General features: G+C 47.7%; 1 protein-coding gene across 2 annotated transcripts in view; it reads right to left on the bottom strand.

Annotated features, from left to right (window-relative positions):
* The window catches only part of STIMATE (STIM activating enhancer), a 38883-nt gene extending 13403 nt beyond the window's left edge, over window positions 1-25480 (bottom strand). The window contains exons 1-4 of one of the 2 annotated variants that reach the window (XM_078612143.1): window positions 25405-25480; window positions 9317-9407; window positions 6539-6818; window positions 959-1007 (exon numbers count right to left, since the gene is read on the bottom strand). In XM_078612143.1, the coding sequence (XP_078468269.1) occupies window positions 959-1007; window positions 6539-6731 (242 nt within the window). In that variant the 5' untranslated portion in view covers window positions 6732-6818; window positions 9317-9407; window positions 25405-25480. Of the gene's footprint in view, window positions 1-958; window positions 1008-6538; window positions 6819-9316; window positions 9503-25404 lie in introns of those variants that run through there. The other variant, XM_078612142.1, reaches the window with a different exon arrangement.
* Window positions 25481-25724: the final 244 nt, after the last annotated feature.

Here is a 25724-nt window from a genome sequence, read left to right as displayed (position 1 = left end):
CTTGTGTACAATCTTCGTCTGGTCTTTATCGTGTGTACAATATCAGTTTCAGTAAAAATCCGTCGGCTATGAGGTATCACTCAAGTCTCAAGTTAATTTTGTTGAACCGGGGGTGAGAAGTCAAGAGACCAGCACAGAAGTCTTATTCGCGAGGGTGACCTGGGTCACGGAAATGCCGAAAAGCAAAAAAGAAAGCGACGCGAACAGTCGCGTAATCACGCGAGACAGCGAGGGTATTACACAAACGCAAATCAAAGTTAGATAATCAACTGCCTCGGGCAGATTATTCCCGACTCATCGTCGTACAATTACACAACTTAAGTTTGAGAAACAGTCAACAGGCATATGGTGACTATTGCGCTAATATGTAAACTGAAAAGGACATACTAGTCAAGTTAAGTGGGCAATACTAGTTTATGGGTGATGTTAGCGTACCCGTCAACCCCTTATCAGTGCCTACCTTATTACAGACCAATTCAGACCTTATTAGTCACCCCGTGCCCTTATAAATCTCAACGTTCATCCTACAAAATAACATCACAAGGAGAGAAACACAAAGAAATTGACAAAACAACGTTTTTGTTGTTGCCCGTATTGAAACGGCCGTACGCCGTATGGACCTGAAAACTCAATTTGCCTGTACAAGAATACAGATAAACCGTATGGGTTGACAGGCATGTGTTAGTTTATGGGTGATGTTAGGCTACGGCCGATATAAGTCTATGTGCGATATAAGTCTATGATCAATATATGTCTATGGGCAATGTAAGTCTAATGGCAGTGTAGGTCTACAGTCACTATGATACTCATATGTAAACAGACAAGGACATATTAAGTAAAAAACGCCATTGCAAGTGAATATTATGAAGAACCGATGGCTCATGATCACACTGTGATCCAGCAGGGATGATGTAGACGCTGTAACGTAGATGCTGTGATGTAAATGTTGTGAACTCACCAGATCCTCCAGGGCCTCCTCTCCCCACATGGCTCTCGAAATCGCTTCACTGTGACACAAGACAGAGGTAAAGACAAAGATCCCCCACACAGACTAAATAAGACTATTGGGGCAAGTGCTGTTAGCGAGAAACACCTATCCAGGCCGGCGGGTTGCATGGCCGGCACCACGCCTACCCGGCGACCTTTGTCTCTCCATTGCTAGTGTTTGCGCACCATACCAGCTACTCGCATGGACGAGGCCCGGGACTGATTCAGATATCGCTCACCACCGATGACTATCAGCCATGCCCAAGAATCAAAATTGGCTCACACGGGTTCATGGCACACTGCACTAACCACTGCGCCACCGCTCCACCCGAGATGAATAAACAACATTTATACTGGACATCTGTTAAACAAGAGCTTTATAGCTCATCGAATTCCTCCAGCATGAATAAATATTCTGATTCTGACATTTCCTCATTATGAATAACAGGAATGACACATCAGACGAGATGGGCTGAGTAGATTGGCTTGGATATTCTCAACAGGGGTGTTACACTGCATTCTTCCATTCGGCCCACGGACCGTACACAAAGACAAAGATCCCTCGTGTAGCCTACGCAGGCTGCTTGGGCAAGTGCTGTTCGCGAGGACCTGTGAAGGCTGGCACAGCGCACCTATGAGATCATGTGGCCAGCATCACGCCCGACTGCCTTTGTCTCCTCGGTGGAGATGCTAATACAGCGTGCCAGGTACTCATTTGACGCCAAGTCGACCTAGGGGAGGCCCAGGACCGGTTCAGATATTCGTCACTGGTGTTGGCCGCGAGCGGAAACCAAACTCAGGTCGCCAGGTTCGTAGCGCAGTGCAGCGCAGTGCAGCACAAACCACCGCTCCCCACTGTACATACACACAAAGATCCCCCGTGTTGCCTTAACAGACTGTTGGGGCAAGTGCTGTTAGCGAACACCTAGTAGGAATCTATGAATGCTGACACGGAACACAAGGGGGTGGGTGGCAAGGACCGCTCCCTTTGTCTCCCTAGTGGCGATGTTTACAGAGGTACTCAAACCACACACAAACACACACGTGCACAGGAGCTCCACACAGGGATGGTGATGTGTCCCAGCGTGCCGCCCTGGTTATCAGCATATTAACTACACACAGACACAAGCACGCACGCCGTCCTGCTTCACTCGCAGTGGCCGCTGTGCACCAGCGTCTACGGTGGCATAATGTGAAGGATGACACCGCAACATTTCTCAACTGGGATCACCCAGAGCAACATTGCCCCCTTACTATCAGAATAATGCACAGAGACAGCTATCATTGGGGGTGCACTATGGCTCCACCACACAGTATAAACATAGACATCGCCGCCGGCTTCTGGCTGGCCATCGAACAAAGACGGGCACTGTATCGCGTCCTTTTATATGTGCTTCTGCGGCCGTCTGGAACGCTCTTCTTTTCAATACGAGGAAGCTATTGGGAGGTATGGCCTTTCGTGGCCACACCTTACAGCCCTACGCCTAACAACAGCAGGCAAGGCCTAGTGCTCACCCATCCTGATATTCACCCTTATTAGCTTAGAACTGCATCGTTAAACACTAAGTACTAAAAACACAAAATAACCTTTGTTTTCAAATATAGAGCACTAACAACACTCATGATGCTCCGTGCCAGATTCTGTAGAGACCGGTAAATCGGGTTCTCAGAAAGTTTGTTGTTGTAGAGCAAAGTTCAGAGACACTGACCCGGCACCGCTGAGATCCTGGGTTCCAATCCGGGTTTGCATGATTTGCCCAACAGCGGTGATTACACCGGGTTCTCAAAGACTCACTAAGACTCACACAGAGAACCACAGACTCACACGTAGACCCACAGACTCACAAGTAGACCCACAGACTCGTACGTAGACCCACAGCTTCACACGTAGAATAAATTTGTGATCAAACCAGGTTCTAAAGTGTAGCGGAGTGGATGGTCTCATCCCTGTCACTGGTAGCTCAGACAGAGATGCACAAATTCTAAATTTTGTGGATTCATTCATCAAACACACCGGTGGGCTGAACAAGTAACTAATTGGCGTTTTGTTAACGTGACACATTTTTTAACTGATTTGCAGTGTCGGGTGGTGGAGGGTTGCGACACATTTATAATAACGCGATCTTAACCAAAAACCTTTATTATGAACTAGCTTTACTACCCGGCTTTGCCCGAGACTTCGATTCTTGTCTTGGATTAATACACGGCCTACGCGGAGGGTGGGGGGGGTTGCGTGACGTCAGCAGAGACACGGCGTAACGCTGCCGCATGTGGGTGACATCACAGATGTGACGTCACCGCTCACTTGCCGTGCAAAATATATCCATTATTGCACCTCCCCCCCCCCCCCCAAAATAGAAAAGTATATATTTATACTTTTTGCATTGTGTACAGTCTGGAAGCTACACACATGCCAAATTTCAAGTTTTTTGCATGTCGGGAAGTACGCTAAACATTTTGAACAGACACATCTTCACAAATGTCCCTTTTACCGAAAACAGAGGATGCTCAGCTCATTGCGCATCTATACTTTGAAAAGCAAGTGTATATTATTGATATATTAAGATATATTACCGTGTCTATTATATTATTTGTATTACTATTAATTGTTTATCATGTACAGTGAGGGAAAAAAGTATTTGATCCCCTGCTGATTTTGTACGTTTGCCCACTGACAAAGAAATGGTCAGTCTATCATTTTAATGGTAGGTTAATTTGAACAGTGAGAGACAGTTGGTAACACACTATGCCGTGAAGGACTGAAATCCTGCAGCGCCAGCAAGGTCCCCCTGCTCAAGAAAGCACATATACATGCCCGTCTGAAGTTTGCCAATTAACATCTGAATGATTCAGAGGAAAACTGGGTGAGTGTTGTGGTCAGATGAGACCAAAATGGAGCTCTTTGGCATCAACTCAACTCGCCGTGTTTGGAGGAGGAGGAATGCTGCCTATGACCCCAAGAACACCATCCCCACCGTGAAACATGGAGGTGGAAACATTATGCTTTGGGGGTGTTTTTTCTGCTAAGGGGACAGGACAACTTCACCGCATCAAAGGGACGATGGACGGGGCCATGTACCGTCAAATCTTGGGTGAGAACCTCCTTCTCTCAGCCAGGGCATTGAAAATGGGTCGTGGATGGGTATTCCAGCATGACAATGACCCAACACACATGGCCAAGGCAACAAAGGAGTGGCTCAAGAAGAAGCACATTAAGGTCCTGGAGTGGCCTAGCCAGTCTCCAGACCTTAATCCCATAAAAAAAATCTGTGGAGGGAACTGAAGGTTCGAGTTGCCAAACGTCAGCCTCGAAACCTTAATGACTTGGAGAAGATCTGCAAAGAGGAGTGGGACAAAATCCGTGATCTGGTCCCGTCTGTAAAAGATATGGTTCCAGACATATAGTACCCTGGCGTCTACAAACTAAGTTGCCTCTGTGGTAGCAGTTACATTGGAGAAACCAAACGACATGTCTCGGACCGCATCCGTGAACATAAAGCAGACTTGAAACACGGTAGGACAAACACCTCAGCCGTGGCAGATCACTGTTACAATTCAGTGGGCTCACATGACATTGACTTCTCCAAGACAGAGGTTCTCTACCAGCCATCTGGCTACCATGAGAGATTCGTTCATGAGGCGATCCACATATACAAACACAGAGACAATTTCAACCGAGAAGATGGATTCTGGTTTAGCAATCATTGGAAGGACGTAATAAACCATTTCAGATCTTAACTGATTGTGTTCACGTTTACGGTGACTTTCAGACCGCGTTCCACTCACTGGCATTGTATTCTCCGCAGGGAATGGATTCTTTGCTCCGCTGCAAGTTTCCTACCGTACTCACCCATTGACACGACGGTCAATGGTACAGTGTATAATAACAAATAGTATAACATTTATATGCTTAATACAATGTTCAAAGTAATATATAGTACCGTAATTGTATAGTGAATATATAGCAGTGTGATATACATTAGGGTGGGTAGAATAATACATAGTGTTATATTACAATACAGTATATAATTTAATGTTGGGTTTGTCTATGGCAGTATATAGTACGGTGTAGACTCGTGTAATGTAAGAGAATAAAGTTTAGATGGAAGCATATTATATAATTTTTACGACAGAATTGTAATGTATTACTTACTGTTAGTAACTCAGCTTATTGTAGAGTATAGTTAGTATACTGATGATACTATGTAGTTTATACTTTAGTTGTTTACGTGTTGGTTTTAGTTACTGCAGCTACATACTATTAACACCCCTCCCTTTGATGCTGCTAATCCTGCATAATGCACGGGCATATGTAGTACTAATCACATTCCTGCATTTCCCATAAATATGCTAAATTCATCTTGATATGCAAATTCTTTTGTCGAAGCGCCCTTTCCCCCCCTCCCATCCCAGCTTATATATATGCTCCAAGCTCGTGTGCTGTTTCATTCAGACGCTGTCTCCCCGACAGACCTGGTTTTCACCTGAGGACGGCTGCTTGCGTTGTGGCCGAAACGTCGTGAGAATTATTTTATTATGTTTTATTTGTATTATTTTATTACTTCCCTTCTACGTGACTTTACCGAAAGAACCAAGAAGAAAAATCCCTCCTGAGATGTGTGCAAACCTGGTGGCCAACTACAAGAAACGTCTGACCTCTGTGATTGCCAACAAGGGTTTTGCCACCAAGTACTAAGTCATGTTTTGCAGAGGGGTCAAATACTTATTTCCCTCATTAAAATGCAAATCAATTTATACAATTTTTGACATGCGTTTTTCTGGATTTTGTTGTTGTTATTGTCTCTCACTGTTCAAATAAACCTACCATTAAAATTATAGACTGATCATTTCTTTGTCAGTGGGCAAACGAACAAAATCAGCAAGGGATCAAATACGTTTTTTCCCTCACTGTATGCGGCGGAATAAAAAATATGAATTGAGTACACATGAGACTATTGGCAACTGAATATTCGCCGTGGAATGTAAAACAAATAGTGGCTTAATGGTTAATTTTGTAAACACTCGAGTGCGCTATGGCGAGGCAAACAATGAGTTGAGCACGTTGTGGCGAAAGTTATTAGAGTGGCAGTTTGTAAATTGGGATTATTACTGGAGATTATTTAGATTGGTTGGCTGCTGTAAATGTACATGTGATATGCCACTTCGTTGAGCTATCATGTTGTCAACAGGTCGCTTCTGAAAAGAAGCTAATAGCTCAGTGGGCTTTACCTGGTAAGATAAACATAGTTTCGTTTCTATTTCTATATATTTTAAAGTGATTTGCTTACCTCTCCTATGCTGTGCACTCCTATCCTGTTTTTGTATCGTTTGTTGTTGGAGCGATCTGACCCTGTGCCGCTGTTGGACATCTGTGAAAAAGAGCTTCATCGCTCATGGGATTCCTCCTCCTGCAGTATAGAGACTCTGATTCTTATTCTGATTCATATCGAGACCCACAGACTCGCGCATGGGGCTGTGATTAAGCCAGGTTGATGGTCTCACCCCGCACGCAACACGAAGAGCGGCTGGCGCGCCACCGGCGCCCACTTACGCATGAGCGTGCTGAAGGCCACCAGGGCCAGCAGGGCCTGTATGAACACGCCAAACTGGTCCATGAGGGCGCCGTTCTCGCAGCCGTGGGGACGGCCTGCAGGGTTGCTGGCGGGGCCCGTGATTGGGGAGAGTACGGGCCCCGTGGCGCCCATCCCGCTCCCCACCGACGCATTCCCCGGCGGTCCGTTCATCACCGACACGGCGGTGGTGGCGGTGGTGGTAGCGGCCCACTAGCACTGGGGGTGGCGTGGGAACGTGCGCCTCTCCGGTAGCTGCATCTGCGGAGGGTCGTCATCATCAGCCGTGTTAAATCCACCGCCGGATGAAGGATTTTTGCAAACCGCCACCACCGATCTCGATCCTGCGATATAATAGAATCCACCCAACACCGACCTTTACACGAGCCGATTTCATCAAGCATCAGCCACTGCTGGATGAGTTCCTCCCCAAGCCTCTCTCTTCTACAGTACATCAGCCATGGTTAATCCACTGCTGGATGAGGGCCTCCCCAAGCATCTCTCTTCTACAGTACATCAGCCATGGTTAATCCACTGCTAGATGAGGGCCTCCCCGGAACTACCGCCAACTCTCAATGACCCTGGGGTGCAACAAATCAACCGAGCAGCACGCGAAATGATTTAATCTCTCCATCTCCCCCAGCCGCTACGTACCCAACCCAAGCGCGCTCGCCTTTCTTAACGGAGGAATGCGATGCTGCATCCACACTGCTCCGCGTCCCCTTATCCGCGTGTTCCTCTCCCTGTCGCTTGGTGTTAATCATCACAGTCGCGGTCCACTGCTGGATTGGAGATCGATTGCGACGATGTCTCGAACCTGTGCGTGTCCACGAATCCGCGTAACTGCTTCTCTTTCAATCTCTCAGTGTCCACGGCAAACTGCGTCTCGTCAACAAGTTCACGCCTCAGTGGGGGTTACCTGGCAGGCTCGCGATGATTTAGTTCTACTTGTGTGTGTTTGGGTGGTTTTGTTTGTCAGATCTGTACTTTGCACTCCTATCGTGTTTGTGCACCGTTGTTGCAACGTTCTTACCCCGTGCCCCGACTGGACATCTGTGAAAAAGAGCTTTATAGCTCATCGGATTCCTCCTGCAGTGTAAATAAATATTTCAATATACGTGAATGATGACAATGTAAGAGAATGAAGGTCCTCGAAATGTCGATGACGAATGAATTCAATGTACGGGAACGAAGGCTGCGCGGGTGAACGACAACCCGGCAACAGGGAATGGGTGCAGGCGAATGGCAAGAAGAGCTGTGCGAGCGGCCACGGCGCCAGTGAAAAACCCGAGTGGTGAGGGTGGTGGTGGTGAGGGTGGTGGTGAGGGTGGTGGTGAGGGTGGTGGTGGTGAGGGTGGTGATTGTGAGGGTGGTGATTGTGAGGGTGGTGATTGTGAGGGTGGTGATTGTGAGGGTGGTGATTGTGAGGGTGGTGATTGTGAGGGTGGTGGTGGTGAGGGTGGTGGTGAGGGTGGTGAGGATGGTGGTGGTGAGGGTGGTGGTGGTGAGGGTGGTGGTGGTGAGGGTGGTGGTGAGGGTGGTGGTGAGGGTGGTGGTGATTGTGAGGGTGGTGGTGGTGAGGGTGGTTGTGAGGGTGGTGGTGAGGGTGGTGGTGGTGGTGATTGTGAGGGTGGTGAGGGTGGTGATTGTGAGGGTGGTGGTGGTGAGGGTGGTAGTGGTGAGGGTGGTGGTGGTGAGGGTGGTGGTGAGGGTGGTGGTGGTGAGGGTGGTGATTGTGAGGGTGGTGGTGGTGAGGGTGGTGGTGAGGGTGGTGGTGAGGGTGGTGGTGGTGGTGATTGTGAGGGTGGTGAGGGTGGTGATTGTGAGGGTGGTAGTGGTGAGGGTGGTAGTGGTGAGGGTGGTGGTGGTGAGGGTGGTGGTGGTGAGGGTGGTGGTGAGGGTGGTGGTGGTGAGGGTGGTGATTGTGAGGGTGGTGGTGGTGAGGGTGGTGGTGAGGGTGGTGGTGAGGGTGGTGGTGGTGGTGATTGTGAGGGTGGTGAGGGTGGTGATTGTGAGGGTGGTAGTGGTGAGGGTGGTAGTGGTGAGGGTGGTGGTGGTGAGGGTGGTGGTGGTGAGGGTGGTGGTGAGGGTGGTGGTGGTGAGGGTGGTGATTGTGAGGGTGGTGGTGGTGAGGGTGGTGGTGAGGGTGGTGAGGGTGATGGTGGTGAGGGTGATGGTGAGGGTGGTGAGGGTGATGGTGGTGAGGGTGGTGGTGGTGAGGGTGGTGGTGATTGTGAGGGTGGTGGTGATTGTGAGGGTGGTGGTGATTGTGAGGGTGGTGGTGGTGAGGGTGGTGGTGAGGGTGGTGAGGGTGGTGGTGAGGGTGGTGGTGGCGAGGGTGGTGAGGGGATGGTGGTGAGGGGAGGGTGGTGAGGGTGGTGGTTAGGGTGGTGATTAGGGTGGTGATTGTGAGGGTGGTGGTGGTGAGGGTGGTGGTGGTGAGGGTGGTGGTGGTGAGGGTGGTGAGGGGAGGGTGGTGAGGGTGGTGAGGTTGGTGGTGAGGGTGGTGATTGTGAGGGTGGTGGTGGTGAGGGTGGTGATTGTGAGGGTGGTAGTGGTGAGGGTGGTGGTGAGGGTGGTTACGGTAGTGATGGTGGTGACTGTGAGGGTGGTGGCGGAAGCGATGACGGCGGTGGTGGCGGGAGCAGTGACGGTGGTGGTGGCACACTGTATTGTACAGTACGCGTACAGTGTGTGGTACATTCACTTGGACGCGCCTCGAGTCGGTCCGCCTCCCGCCACAGCCCCGGGGCTCTCACCGTGGCACTCGCAGATCCCCGGCGTCCCCCGGCGTCCCTCGGCTTCCCCGGCTCGCTGAGACCCCGAGTCCCGTGATGTCGCTCTCGCGGGCTGGCAGAGAAAGCGTCAACAATGACGTCAACGCGCAGTGGATTTAATTTGGGTGGCGTCACGACGCAGACGGGGAGCGTTCAACGTGCATGACGTCATCACGCAAAGTGTGTTGAGCCGTGGTGACGTCACCGCGCAATGTTTTTTTCTCGCGGTGGTGACGTCACCGCGCACGGCAACGATCATTGTTTTGCGACGTGACCAAGGCACACGACGTCTACGCGTCGGCGGTGAACGCTGTGATTGTGGTGGCGTCATCAATTGTCCCCCCCCAGCGTCCGTGACGCCACCACGCGCGGACACAATTTTACGTCACCGCATCGGTTTGACCGCAGTGACGTCTTCGCGCCAGTTGTTTTGAGTCGTGATGGTGACGTCACCACGCACAGGCGCGTTATTACGTCTTCCGCGAGGGGTTGGTTGACGCTGAGTCGCCGCGGTTACGTCATCTCGCGAGGATATTTGCGTGGGACTGATGTCATCGCGATATTCAATTGTCACAATGCCATTGTAACACGCAAAAGTAGTAGGGCTTTCGCGACCAATATTAACCATAATGGAGGTTTTTTTTTTATATCGCGTGAAGATGTGTTGTTAAACCCGCCACGGTCAATCAGTAAGGTTGTCTTGTAAGCAAACCATGCCAATTAGTTACTAGTACAGCACACCGGATGTGTGTCGGAGCGTAAGCCCACAATCAAATTTACAATCCGCCCAAGGCAGGGAATGATGCATCAATCGTGAAACGACGCATTCATATGAACCAGTGGCAATCGTGAATCCACCGACAAATGACCACGGAGGTCATGGCAGCATTACCTCCATTGTTTTTGGAGAGTAATCATTTGGTAGAGGCTTACCGTTGTTACTTAACATAACCTTTAACAACATTTCTTAACTTCATCATGGGATCTCCTTTGCCAGTACCAAAAACAGGTGTTAAGATGTTAAAACACCAAACTGAAACCTTTTACAAGGAATCATTAACCACAATGCTTGTGGTCAGAATGCAAACAAAAAACGTACTCTGATTTTTTTTAGTTTCATTTATTTGGTATAGCCCTGTGCGCCATTCGGCTATTGAATCGGGTGCAACCGCAACAAACAAAAAACAAAAACATGAACAAGAAAACATCTTCAAGTGACTATGACTATGTGCAACAGAAAATCCAAGAAAAGACAGCAAAATATTGCAGAAAAAGCACCGTACACCAACGCTGTGTGCAAAAATCCCAGTGGGATGCAAGTCAAACAACAACAACAACCACAAGACAACCTAGGTTATCAGTCTAACTCCGTACTACAACAAACATGGCCCAACCAAAAAACTTTTCGAAATCACCAAAATAAAGCCATAAAAGCAATGTAACAGTGATCATAGGAACTGTGACCGAATTTTCACAATAAACGACATAACAACATGTACCACCAAACCCTGCAACCATAGCTGGCTGCATTAGTCACTCCACAACAGCAGGAGCATGAGTCGGAGTATCAACATTTTTCAATGCACCTTTAAGATCAGCACACTAAATCAAAACACAGATCATACTTTGCAGCGGTCATCCGGAGCGAAACATTTAATTTTATTTTAGGCCACTAACTCCTCTAGAGCAGTTTTGAGTGAAGATCTCATAGGTAGTGATTCAAGTTGCAGTTTATTGGCAATAGCATTCCAGACCGTGGGGGCATCAATAGCAAAGGCCCTTCCTCCAGTATTTGTACGGCAATGGGGAATGTGAAGCTGGTAAATGAGCTAAGACCTTAGGTCAAAGTTGTTCTTTGAAAAAGAGAGGAGATCCAACAGGTAATCTGTTGGATCTCCTGCACAAGCCGTCGAACATTAAGATATGTTAAGTTTGACCCAATGAACAGATCACAGTGGCGAGTCCTATATGGGCAGTTCAATGTAAATCTTAAGGCCGAGTGATAAATTGAGTAAAGCTTCTTCAGTACAGTACTTGGGGCTGATTCATACACAATGTCACAGTAATCAAGTAGATGCAATATGGTAATATATGCATTGTCTTTGAAACTGATTGGTCCACACCAGCGACAGCTTTCTTTTGAGCCTAGTCTCAAAATGGTGTTAGACCAGAGGACGCCAAAAGGCCACCCCCACAGCTTCGTTTGTCAATATTTCTCTGATGTTACATTTACATGCAAATTTCATATCTAGCCCCGCCCACTGAGCCTTGGGCTACACCCATCTCAAACCTTTATAACTCCCTGCCTTAGCAGCGCTCCCACCATATATTCTCAGCAGTCCTCCCGCTATATTTTTCACCTGATGACGATTGCTTGTGTTGTGATCGAAATGTCGTGATATTGTTTGAATTTGTATTATTTGTTCTATGTACGTGGCCTTACCGAAATAATTTATGCAGTCACAAAAGCTTTAAGTCAAGGTGTTAAGATGTTAAAACACCAAACTGAAACCTTTTACAAGGAATCATGTCTTTTATCATATTTTGGTACTGGCAAAGGAGATCCCATGATGTAGATGCTCATCCCGAGCTCTCATTACTCTAATAGTGCATTGTCTTTGGGCTATACGCCTTTTGGCGTCCTCTGGTTTAACACCGTTTGAGACGAGGCTCAGAAGAAAGCTGTCTCTTGGTGTGGACCAATCCGTTTCAAAGACAATGCATATATATCAGAGTATGTTTTTTGTTTGCATTCTGACCACAAGCATTGTGGGTAATACAGACATGATTCCTTGTAAAAAGTTTCAGTTTGGTGTTTTAACATCTTAACACCTGTTTTGTTGCCAGAAAAAAGGGGAAAACCGATTATCAACACTTCTTAAATGTTTACTTAAAACTTTCGTGACTGCAGGAATTCATATTCTTGGTTTTTTTCAGGTAAGTCACGTAAATATAAAAAAGAAAGATTATTTTCACCTTTATTTATTTTTATTTACGTGACTTTACCGAAACATTTATTAAGCACAAAACCCCAAAAATACATTTAAAAATCCTTAAGTACTTTTCTGCGCGTGCATCACATTTCCTCTTCTCAGACGTAGTAGCGAAAGGTGAAACGTTTTCAACATTTGAAAACGTGACTTAAAGCTTTTCTGAATGCAGGAATTCATATTCTTTGGGTCTTTTGGTAAAGTCACGATCGCTTATGTTGTGATCGAAACGTCGTAGTTTTTTGTTATTTTCTTTCAACCTATCTATGTGACTTTACCGAAAGACCCAAAGAATTTGAAAAGTTACAAAGAAGTGTAGAGCGATGAGGAAGAGATGCCGTTAAACCCGCCACCAACCGACACATGCATGGATAGTATTGGTCGCGAAAGCCTACTACTACTACGTGTGAAACTGATCATCAACACAAGCCAAGGTGGCATCACGAACACTGCACGTTGCCTTATAAGGACAAATGCATGCAGCTTCAGACATCCCTCGATATGCGAAAGGGATGCGTTCCTTCAAAAATTAAGACCTCCACAGTAACGACCAAAACTGGTATTTACGACCGCATAACGACTACTATCGACGCTGGGTGGATTGGCAACGAGTGTGCGCATGTCATGTGTAGACTCCTAGTGTAGTTGTAATGAGCGACTTTCGTGACACATCATGTCGAGGGTACTTCTTCTTTTATTACTCACACTGAGCACAACACAGGCCAACACTTATTCTTCCTCACACTGAGTACAACATTCGATATTAACATCTCTACTGGCTACACACAGCCGATCACTCGGTGTGGTCCCCTCGCCCTCACTCGGCCACGCCACTGGCTGGCGGTGTGACGATAACGGCGATTGAAACCACGCAGGAGATCTTCCACATGGCCGGACGACAGAGAGAGATGTCGGTGAACAGCGACACACACAGGACCCAAGACCACACACACGAGCCCGCTCCCCCTTATACTCCCCCAGGCATGGCTAGGCCCCGCCTCCGGCCACGCCCTCTCGTGGAACCTTCGAGCAGGTTCCCGGAGTATTTCGGCTAACCCCACCTGTTACCTTTGCCCCAGATACACCTCCTTCCCCGATTGATTTTCACTTCTGTATCAATACCCGTGAATCCCTTCCCAGGCCAGCAGGTGTCACCCTGTCATGCCAGCAGGTGTCACCCTGTCATTACATCACCCCACCCCCCTCATTAAAAAGAAGAGAGCCGTCCCGGCTAATACGAACGAAATTACAGGTAAGAACAACCCTGTACAACACTAAAGTACAGCAATCAAAGAGTTAATGAAGCAATGACTCCGTTTTGTCTTAAGCTAGGCGGAACAATCCACAGGAACAATCAAGAGGCACTTAACAAGGCAACAGATAACGAGAAAATGGTGAGAAGGAACAAGATGGAGGGGAGAGAAAAATCACAACATCGGCTTCACAGGTGCTGCAGGCTCAGCGGCAGCAGGCAACTCCTCACGTTTGATGAGGCTTTGAAATGCGTTCACTGTCATGGGCTCGGACGCTGTGGGCGGCATGACACAATCCTTCTGACGTATGCCCTCAGCCCGGACTACCCCCGGCTCGTCGGACACAACAGACACCGGCCGTTTAATTCTTGGAGATGAAGAGTCAGCCCGAGAAGGAACACACAGTTTCAACCAAGACGGATGGACAAACCAACGGCGACGGCCCACCCGTACACGCACACACAATCCGCCGAAATACGTTCCAACATAATTTGCACGTGCACAGGCAATTTGGATTTCCCATCTTCCTGTGATGAACCCAATTGAGTGTCCATAAGAGGTATATTTTCCCTCCCATACATGAGAAAAGATGGCGAAAATCCCGTGGAAGCATGGGGGGGGGCATCCTATATGCAGCTAATACACACGGAACATGCAAATCCCAATCCGTTTGCATTGCGTCAATTGCCTGACAAAGCATGGAAGTAAACATCCTATTCAGTCGCTCCACCATCCCATCTGTCTAGGGATGGTATGGCGACATTCTCATTTTCTTAGTGCACAAAGCGTCGCAGACCTCGCGCAGCAGTTTCGACGAGAAATTCCGCCCCTAATCAGTGAGCAACTGCTCAGGGACCCCTTGTCCATTACGTATCCGTACAAAAACGCCTCTGCAATCAAAGCCGCAGACTGGTCAGGCAGCGGCCAAGCCATAGGCTGTCGTGAGAAATACTCAACCCCCACTAAGAGAAATATATTCCCTCTTTCAGTGGCCGGGAAGGGCCGAAGGATATCAAGTGCTACCAACTTGTTAATCCATGAAACCGAAATTGATTGCAGTGGAGGCTGGGACTTCCTCAGTGGCGGTTTCCTACGCGCACACTCCGTACACCCTTGGACCAAGTGGTAGACATCACTTGACATACCCGGCCAATAATAATCACGCTGCAGAGTTAGCAAAGTCTTTCGGACCCCGAGATGCAACAATTTATCCTCGTGCATCACTTGAATTAATTTACCTCAAAGGGCAGTGGGGACGACAACACGACACCGGTAGGACCATTCACGCCCCGTCAGCAGGCACGGGAGCCTTTTGTTACAACTCCGCACGACGCCGCAAGGCCGTCAGGGAATTATCATCCAATTGCTCTCGAACCCATTCAGAGCGCGTAAGGCGCAAAATGCTATCCGCAGGTGCAACCACCTGGGTGGGCTCAGCATCCTCGAACGCTGCCATGACAGTAGCTGAGCTCGCCATCGGAGGTTTACAATGGCCCGCACTGGTCGAACATGCACAGCTCGACGATTGAGGCAATGGGACAACGCGTCAGCGCTGCAATGCCAAAACCCTTTCCGATATATCACACGGAACGAGTATTCCTGTAAAATGTCAAGCCAACGCGAAAGTCAGTCGAATAATGATCAACCTTCAAGGAGTACTGAAGGGCCACGTGATCCGTGCGGAGAATCAAGTCTCTGCCATAGAGGTAAGGCCTGTACTGTTGTACGAAATAAACCATGGCCAACAGCTCTCTGCGAGTAACACAATAACGCCATTCTGCGGGGGACAGGACGCAGCTACCATACGCGACTACTTTTTCCATCCCATTCTTAACCTGGGACAGTACGACGCCTATGCCCGTATCGCTAGCGTCTGTGTCAAGAATAAAAGGCGGGGAAAAATCAGCATACTCGACTATGAGCGCATCGGACAACTGGTCACGAATGACTAAAAATGCAGCCTCTTCTTTCACTCCCTATTGGAAGCTCTGGTTTTTAGCCATCAAGGCGTGCAAGGGCTTAGCAATCATGGCAAATTGTGGTATGAACCTACGGTAGTAGACGCAAACCCGACAAAGCTGTGTACATCTCCCACAGACTTGGGGGTCGGCCAATCATGCACACAGGCCATTTTCTCAGGATCCGTGGCTATAGCGCACAGAACTCTGCAGCAAATTAAATTTATCAATTTCAAATTGGCTGATCGCATTCGAACAAAAACAGATCGCAGCCACTGGAGATGTTCATCAAAAGTGCGGCTGAACACAATGCTATCATCCAAATAAATGAGACACGAGTCCTACTGCAGGCCAGTCAAAACGAGTTCCATAAGCCGTTGAAAGGTGGCCGGAGCCTGGGGTGTGTGGAACGCGGTTTTAGGCTTCAACGACTTGTCAAGGGGAATTTGCCAAAACCCCGATGACAAGTTGAGCATAGAAAAAGAAAAACACGCACTGGACAAAGCATCCAGAGAGTCGTCGATGCGTGGGAGCGGGTATGCGTCGGAGACGGAAACCTTATTCAACTTACGGAAGTCAACGCAAAACCTAAGACTCCTGTCCTTTTCTTAATAAGCACGATGGGCACTCCCCTAGGGCTGGTAGACGGAGAAATAATATCGGCGACCAACATCTCGTCGACCGCCTGTTGCACACGTTCCTTTTCTAGTGGACTCAATCGATACGAGTTCTGACGAATAGGGCCGGCTTCCCCGTGTCGATACGATGTTGCAATAAGGAGGTACGGCCAATATCAAATTCACTTTTGTTAAATACGTCAGAGAATTCACACAGCAGCGATCGCAATTCCCCTCGCTGCACCGAAGACAACTGCAGATTCTCCTGACAAAGCGCTTCTGCCCCCATCCTGTTCACAAATCCAGTTTGTTCCACTGCACCAGTCACACCACCAGTCGCATCGGCATTATTCTCACAAAATGCGGTCGTTGCGTGAGCCAATACCGTACCTGCCTCGACCGAAACCGTTCCCTGACCCACATTAAGCACTTGTAAGAACGGCTCTTGGTCGAGGTGAAGGACCGTCTGTGTGCCTACTAGCGCCAATCCACGGGTCGCCGTATTCGACGGAGTCAGAAGGATGCCCGCCTTCATATCAACCTTTCCCAACCACTTGCGATAGCGTAACGGTACAAGCATCTGCGAGCCCGGTGGAATCTCCATTGAGTCCCTAGCAAGGGCTTGGACTGTGACATATGCAACCGTACTCATTATTAGAGACACCAAAAAAAACTATTTGCGACCCGACAGCCTTTCCACACAACCCTGATCGACCAGGATCTTAACAAGCATTTTTGTTAGAAAATAGGTACCCAAAAGGGAGAGGCGTAGCTAGGGGGGGGCAGGGGGGTACATATGTCCCCGGGCGCCAAGGTAAAGGGGCGCCAAAATTAGGCTTACAACGTTACATTACAACTTATTGCGGCGGGCGCGGCAGCCTGAAACTACTGCACAAATCTACACCTCAACCTAAAAGTTTATATATCCCGCCACACACAGCCGACATGTCATGTAATTACATTTTGGTACGCGCGCCTATTAAGAACTTACATGGAAGAACGTCCCAAACAACAGACACGCGCAGTCTTTCAGCCTTAGTCACTGGCCTGTTTTTTGGTGGCGGAAACTACAACGCGTTATGAACAGCGTATTTTATCGACTTCAACAGGAGATATCAACACGGTTTTTACGACTAAAAGACTTGAACACAAAATTTTGATTTCTGCTGGACGTCAAAACTCTTCTATCCGACACAGATGTCGATGCAATTCGTCGAAATTGCACAGATTTTGGAAATTTCTATGACACCGACATCAATGGCCACGAACTTTTCACAGAAATTGGAGATTGCAAAATGCTGCTCAGTAACCGGAATGAAGTTCTACCAGAAACTCCTTTGGATCTTCTTGGTTTTATTGTGTTTTATGGAGACGACATATTTCCGAATTTGCGAATTTCACTGCAAATTTTATTAACAATAGCAGTTTCAATTGCAAGCTGTGAGTGGTCGTTCAGAAAATTGAAACTTATTTTGTCGTATTTGCGTGCTGAAAGAGAAACATTGGAAAAAACAGATTTTGATTACGTGATTGACCAGTCTACGACAGTGACTGAGTGAGCCATGTAATATAATTTCTATAAATTTGCTTCTTTAAATACAATGTTTCATGAAAATGTTAATTGTTATTCCTTATTCGATGTAAGAGTAAAATGTGATTAAACGGGGGGGGGGGCGCCAATTTTATAGTTCGTCCCCGGGCGCAAAATATCCAAGCTACGCCTCTGCCAAAAGGCAGGGCACAACCAGCGTCCTCGAGATTACAGGCCCGACCACGGCGACTTCGCCAATTTCGATGCGGGCTCCACTTGCCCAATGATACCCATGCTCCCACCATTCGCCGCGACACAAGCATTTACAACAGGTCGCACTCGTCATTCAGACATCGGCAACAATTGAAAAATAACATCTGAAATCATGATGGCCGAGGCTCCCGTGTCCACCAAGACATGAACCCCAATTCCCTGAATACAGCCAGATACCGCCGCGATCACTTGACGTGCTAATTTCCTACACTGCGTCCCCGAACTAGGCCACCCATACGTAACAAAATTCTGCTGCCCGGTGTCAATGTGTGTGTCATGCCGGGTGGAGATGACCCTCGAACCCATAGATGCCTGAGATTGCAGCAATATGGGCCGGGTGTCTGATGTGTCTCGACTCGCCTGTTTGGGTTGAGATGTAGCCGTCGTTGGAGAGGAGTTGTTGTCGCTGCCCGAGGACAGTTCTGACAACCCCACGCGAAGTGGCCCGGCTGGTCGCAGCATAAGCGAGGGCCTCCACAGCGTCCAATCCTCCTGCTCCTGTGGTCTCCAGCTCCTCTGACGCCGCGCAGCATCTCCTCTCCTCCAACTCCACATCGGGAGCGCAGCAGCGATGTCCTCCTCCAAAGTCGCACTCTCAGCCGGCTGCACCACGACGTTCCGTGGTGACCATGCCTTCGGCTCCCCATCTCGGCTGGGGTCCCCTGTCCTCGCCGCCATTTGAGCCCATCGATGTAAATTATCGTGGGCCTGAAGACACCTGGCAGCCCACCGGGACGTCTGTCAATCTTCGTCACACACCGGCAAGACAACCCCCATCTCTCGTGCCAGTCCCAACATCCTTTCCATAACGAGCGAGTCGAGGGCTTTCGGATCCATCCAGGGGTAAGCTGCTCCCGCCAATGCCAACAACGCGCAATGGTAGGCGAGAGGCGTCTCGGCCTCCCCTCGCCTACGTTGAAGAAATTTCCTGCGCATGTCGGAAGGCGGATCATACACGTCCGCCATCTCAGCATAAGCACCTTGAAGTTAAGCCTTCTCAGCAGCGGGAATAGCCTTGAAAACAGCAAGAGCGTCGTCGTCCAGAACAGTCGGCAGAGCACTAAGTGCCTCATCTTCTGTCCAATGTACTGATCGGAAAGCTGCTTCGAATCGCCAAGTGAAGGTGCTCCAATCGCCTCCTGCCACGACAAATTATTTAACCTGAGGTAATCTGCGAGCACGTTCAGTTCCTCTTTCCCCATTTCTAGCGGTGAGCGCCGAGTTTTGCGTATCACACTTTTTTCGTAAAATGGCGAACTCCGTCCGCACCTACCCCGTGCCGCCCGTAATGGCAGCCTCTGGCTGCGCGTCCTCCCCGCCACGTGTGATGGTGGCCATCGCGATTGCGGACGTTCCCACCAGAACGTCAACTCCCGGCTCCTGGTCGGTCCTTCCCGGCGATGTCAGTGCAGCGCGACCCGCTATCGTTGTTTCTGTCATGAGCATCAACAACTGCACAACTGCCCGCAACAGGTCCAGCTGCACCGACACCATCTGCCAGCCGTCTTGAGGCTGCTGGTGCGGAGTGACTGCTCCCAGTTCCACCGTCTCTGGCGAAGCCAACTCACTCGCCGCGGCTTCAATAACCGGGACCGCAATTCCCGGGGTTGGTAGGAGGTCTAGGGTCGCATTTTCTTCGTTGTCGGAAGACGCCACAGGTGGGTTCCATTTCTTCTGATGCTTAGACATACTTCCTTCTTCGCTGTCTAGCACGAAACTATGTTTTCAAACACTTCTGACTCCAATGTAATGAGCGACTTCCGCAACACGTCATGTAGAGGGTACTTTTATTACTCACACTGGGCACAGCACAGACCAACACTTATTCTTCCTCACACTGAGTACAACACTCGATATTAACGTCTTTTCTGGCTACACACAGCCGATCAGTCAGCGTGGTCCCCTCGCCCTCACTTGGCCACGCCGCTGGCTGGCGGCGTGATGATGACGGCGATGGAAACCACACAGGAGATGTTCCACGTGGCCGGACGACAGAGAGAAATGTCAGTGAACAGCGACACAGCCAGGACCCGGTGTAACAGGCTAAAATAACCCCTGCCCCGATTCAACCCGGGTATAGTGTGGCTCAGGCCAGAGTATACCCGGGGGGATGAAGTGTCCTAGGCTAAACTATACCCGGGGTTCTAAACTAGCCTGGGTCAGACCATACCCCTCCAGGCCAGACCATACCCCTCCAGGCAAAAATATGCCCCATGTGAAAGTGCAAAGACAATTATCCATACAGAGAACAGCCGACAAAGAACTTCAATCGATAACTAAAAAGCATATAAATGGAAGTAAGAATCTCAATTTTATCAATTGAAGCATTTTTAGGGTTAGGGCTAGGGTTATTATTAAAGTTTTTTTCTGGTTGAAGCAATCAAAGTCTATATGTTTACATTTTTAAATAAAATTACAAAAAAAAAATTAGTAATTTATGTGTATATCGCTCAACACTATTACTATCATGTGGGTATGATTTGGCCTAGAGGGGAATAATTTGGCCTAGGCCATAATATACCCCAGAGTATAAATTGGCCTAGGCCAGGGGTCTGCAACCTTTAAGACATAAAGAGCCACTTGGACCCGTTTCCGAAGGAAAAAATAAACTGGGAGCCGCAAAACCATTGCAACATTTAAAACAAATATAACACTGCATATATTGTTTCTTACCTTATTGCTATATACAGGATCGTGCAGTCAGCTGTCAATCTGAATAAAAAAATGACTTTTTCACTTAACAATGTAAAATATATTTTTGCAAATTAATAGCTAAATTACCTGGTTAATGGGATTTTTGCTCCTGAACCTCAGTGCACAGTGTCTGCACATCAGGGCTGTAAGACGTCACCTTCATTTTCACACAGGCTTGCAAGCTGTCATCTGTGAGGCGTGATCGATGTTTGTTTTTAATATAGTTCATGTTGGAGAAGACCTGCTCACATACATATGTGGAGCCGAAGATCGACAGGACTCCAAATGCATACTTTTTCATGTTTATATAAGTGTTGGGGGTGGCATTCCATGTTTCGAATACAAGTTTGTCCTGTTTGGGAAGGTTTTCAATATCACTCCATTTATGATTCTGAGCCAGAATGGCCTTCTGACGGGCAACATCCTCAAGAGTAGCGGTCAAGCATTTGAACTTGGACACCCATATATCTTTGTCGGCTATATCGGCCAGTTCCATCTCAAGATCAGGTTGACTTACACCTTCAAATGCAGTCATATTCAATAGGGATGGATCGATCGCCAGGGGAGTGACAGGGAAGGATAATGTCGTTTTTTCCTCTCTGAACTCACAGAATCGTTTCCCAAACGAACTTTGCATTGTGGTGATTGCAGACTTGAAATATTCCAAATTTATCGTATCATGACTTTGTTTGAACTCTCTCAAAGAGGGAAAGTGAGACAGTGTACCTCTCTGTAAATCTTTGACAAACACTGTCAACTTGCGCTCGAATGCCAAAACCTCCTCCAGCATGTGCAGGGCTGTGCCTCCTTTCCCCTGAAGGGTTGTATTTAGCGTGTTTAGATGTGCTGTCATGTCTACCATAAAATGTAAATTTTCCAGCCACTCTGGCTGTTCCAGCTCAGCAAAGGTGAGCTCTTTGCTGCCCAGGAAGGTTTTTACTTCTTCCAAACATGTGACAAAGCAACGGCAACGTTATTGCCTGTCACCGGGCGGGCAGTGTGGAGCGGAGCGGCGACCTGTCAGCAGCGGCAACGCCAGAGCAGGTGTCACAGTGCGCCTCCTCCCCTCGCTAGCATCCGCCCCGGAGCCGCGGTCAAGGTTCAAAAGAGCCGCATGCGGCTCCGGAGCCGCAGGTTGCCGACCCCTGGCCTAGGCCATAATATACCCGGGAATAATCTAGCCTAGGCCGTTTTACCTCCGGGTATACTACAGCCTGTTACACCGGGACCCCACACACGAGCCCCGAGCTCTGGGTCCGCTCCCCCTTATATCCCCCCCAGGCGTGGCTAGGCCCCACTTCCGGCCACGCCCTCTCGTGGAACCTTCGGCTAACCCCACCTGTTACCTTTGCCCCAGATACACCTCCTTCCCTGATTGGTTGTTACTTTTGTGCCCGTACCCGTGAATCCCTTCCCAGGCCAGCAGGTGTCACCCTGTCATGCCAGCAGGTGTGACCCTGTCATTACATCGTGTATAGTAGTGGATAGTGTAGCGTATAGTAGTGTAGAGTATAGTTGAGTATAGTGTACAGTAGTGTAGTGTATAGTGTACAGTAGTGTATAGTAGTGTGGTGTGTTGTGTATAGTAATGTAGTGTATAGTAGTGTAGTGTATAGTAGTGTATAATGTAGTGTATCGTGGTGCAGTGTATAGTATTGTATAGTATAGCTGTGTCGTGTATAGTAGTGTAGTGTATAGAAGTGTACAGGCGACATGTCATGCGCACAATCGTCGCCAGATGGCGCTGCTTTGCTCTTCCGCCGTATGTGTGTACAGGATATCCCGACAATCTGCAGCTGCGCTGAAGGCTAATGCACTGGCGTCTCTTTCTCAAAGTTCTTCACTTCTTTGGAAAATTTCTTCAAATGTTTAACATTTTTGCCTTTCGTTACTGCCTCTGAGAAGAGGAAACTTACTTAAGGATTTTCAAATGTGTTTGTTTTTTACCTAAGAAATGTTGTTAAAGGTTATGTTAAGTTAAAATAAATGTTTTTAAGGGTTATTTTCATTTATTTTCGTGGTCAACTTTGGTATTTTATGGTATGTAATGGAAATTCAGAAACGGAACCCAAATTTATAAGATTGCGCCTATGGGACATAAGGGTTAGACTTACGACGGCTCCACTTGCAATCAAAGTTCAGGAACCAATTAGGTCGAAGGTGCAGGGGCTACCTGTACACCTATATTACTTTTAACAATGTACAAACAATAATAAAGAACGTAAATACAGTATTGAAACGATTCAATAGTAAAACGAATTAATTTAAAACAACAATAATTAACCTTTAATTAGCTGGGCGAAGACCCCGGGGCCGGCCCAGGATAGGCTGGTGGCGAGACCATGTCGCTCTGCTGGCTTGGGAATGCCTGGGAATTCCCCAGGAAGACCTAGAGTCTTTGTATAGCAGTGTAGTGTATAGTAGTGTAGTGTATCGTAGTGTATAGTAATGTATAGTCGTGTATAATAGTGTATAGTAATGTATAGTAGTGTATAGTGTAGTGTATAGTAGCGTAGTGTATTGTAGTGTATAGTAATGTATAATAGTGTATAATTACCTACTATAATCACCCAGAAATGTCTGTCCGTCCCGCGCGTGACGTCACTCCACATGAGGCCCACCACCCCGCGTGACGTCAATACACATGAGGCCCACCCCCCTCATTAATACGCATGAGTGGGTGGATTTTTACACTAACACATAAGGTCGAGCTAAATTAAATAACCTATTACGCAAAGTCGCTTCAAATATGACGTTTTTTTTTACAGAAATGGACGATAAAAAATAAATCTATGCAGCACAGTGCTACATCCATGCGTGATGTCACTGCAAAAGAGCCCCCCCCCCTTCATTAATATTCATGCCCGCATGGAAATTTACACTAACGCACAAGAATGTCGCGCACTCCACATGCCACACCCATCGCCACATTAATAATCATGAAAGGATGGCGTCACTCCACATGACGCACCCCTCCACAATATCCATATGGGAGTGACATTACTCCACATGCCGCACCCCTCTCCAATAACCATTAGCAGGTAACGTCACTCCACATGGGGCAACCCCCCCCCCCCCCCTATTAATAATCATGAGCTGAACAATTTTTCTATTGCATATTTCAGATTTATTGCAATATACACCCGTTTTTGGAAGGGCAAAAAAGATAGTAGTGTATAGTAATGTATAGTGTAGTATATAATAATGTAGTACTGGAGTCTGTCGTCAGGGAAAGGGAGGTCTGGGACCATCAATACTCCACAAGCTGCCGCCGTGACCCTCACCAGGTCAAGCGGATTGAGAAACGAACGAACGAATTAACCTTTTTCAGGGGAACTCAACAAAATATCCACCGCTGGTGCCGCTGCTGCTGCAACGTTGCAATAAGCCGGCGAGGCGACGTGGAGGCGTCATTGCAGCTGCACTGCAGCGCAGGGACACCATGACGCTGACCTGGGTGATGATGATGAAGATGCAGCCACCCCAGGGTGGCTTTCTTCCTCCGTGTGACAATCTCCCAATGCGCAAGGCCAAAGTTAAATTCCGTTAATCGAAAAGTGTTCCGTTGACTTTGTCGATTGCGTTAGAGGTGAAATTGAGTTATCAAAAAAAAGTAAACCGAACGCTTAGAAAATCGAGCCAAGCCTTTACGTGCAGGAAGTACGTAAAGACAATGGAGCTTCCTTCGGATATCGAAATTTCTTATGTTGGAATAACGCTGGCACGGTGAGGATGCGTTCCCCACCCGTCGTCACTTACCATTTTAACGCTTTCAAACGCTTCACAATTACCGCAAACAACCATCACCAACTGCCATCAACAACCACCACTTCCAACAATGTCAACAACCACAACCAACAATAACCAGCATCAACCACCACCGTCAACAACAACAATAACCACCATCAACCACCAAAAACAACAATAACCACCATCAACTACAACCACCATCAACTACAACCACCATTAACCACAACAATAGCCACCATCAACCACCACCACCATCAACAACAAAAAACAAAGATCCCCAGTAAAGATTTAACAGACGGTTGGGGCAAGCGTTGTTCCCGAGCAGCGCCTATGAAGGCAGGCACGACACACGAGGTGCCCAGAACCACGCATGGCCGTCTTTGTCTCTCTAGCGGTGATGTATACAAATTGCACCAGGTACTCATTGTCTCGGCCTCGCTGTGCGCTGCGTTGCACCACAATAAACCTTCAGAGCCATGGTGAACATCCGACTCCAAACGTATTTAATGAATTGAACGAGGTAAAACGGATGGAAAAACACAGCACAAATACAGCATCTGTTAATACTTGGAAATATCAATACAATTAATGAACACTACAGCATCATAACATTGTCTTAGATAACATGAAACTCAACAATAGATTCTGGAAGGACCAGGCACCTACATTAGTACTGAATAGCTATACAGGAGAATAAGTTACTGTGTTAAATAAGGGCACATCGTGTAATCACCATACTGCAGCCTAAATGTACATCACTACACATAACACTGAACTGTGAATGAGATATTTCGTCATTCTTGCTCTCCAAGATCGCAATAAGGTTACATGGGTACAAATTTAACTCGACTTATTCAATTACAAGTAACATTCACAATAAGGCAAGTGGCAGGTTTCGTTGTTAACTAGGCCTCATATTTATCATAACAATTTAATAGCATTATAACAGCCATTTTAACATTATAACAGCATTCACAGTATTATAAGAACATAAACGAACTTACAGACAATGCTTCTTAAAGTCCCACAATGAACAGATGCACCTGTCTTCATTGAGACGCTATTTGTGCCACCATTTTTTACTCTGTGTAATAGCTGACACCCTGCCACGTGGCTGAGAGAATCTTAAATCGTAACTTCCTGGTCACGTGACCAAACTCAACATCAAAACAGGAAATTCCTGTGTACACACACTCCCACACCTGCCGTGAGGCAGAACACTCATTTAAGGCTGAATCGACCTAGAGTAGGCCCAGGACTGGTTCAGATGATCATCACTGGTTTTGGCCATGAGTGGGAATCGAAGTTTTTGAGTAGCATAGCG

The sequence above is a fragment of the Lampetra planeri genome, chromosome 38 (assembly GCF_965212315.1).
Source record: "Lampetra planeri chromosome 38, kcLamPlan1.2.h2, whole genome shotgun sequence".
NCBI classification, from domain to species: domain Eukaryota; kingdom Metazoa; phylum Chordata; class Hyperoartia; order Petromyzontiformes; family Petromyzontidae; genus Lampetra; species Lampetra planeri.
This window is presented reverse-complemented; position numbering and strand designations above follow the sequence as displayed.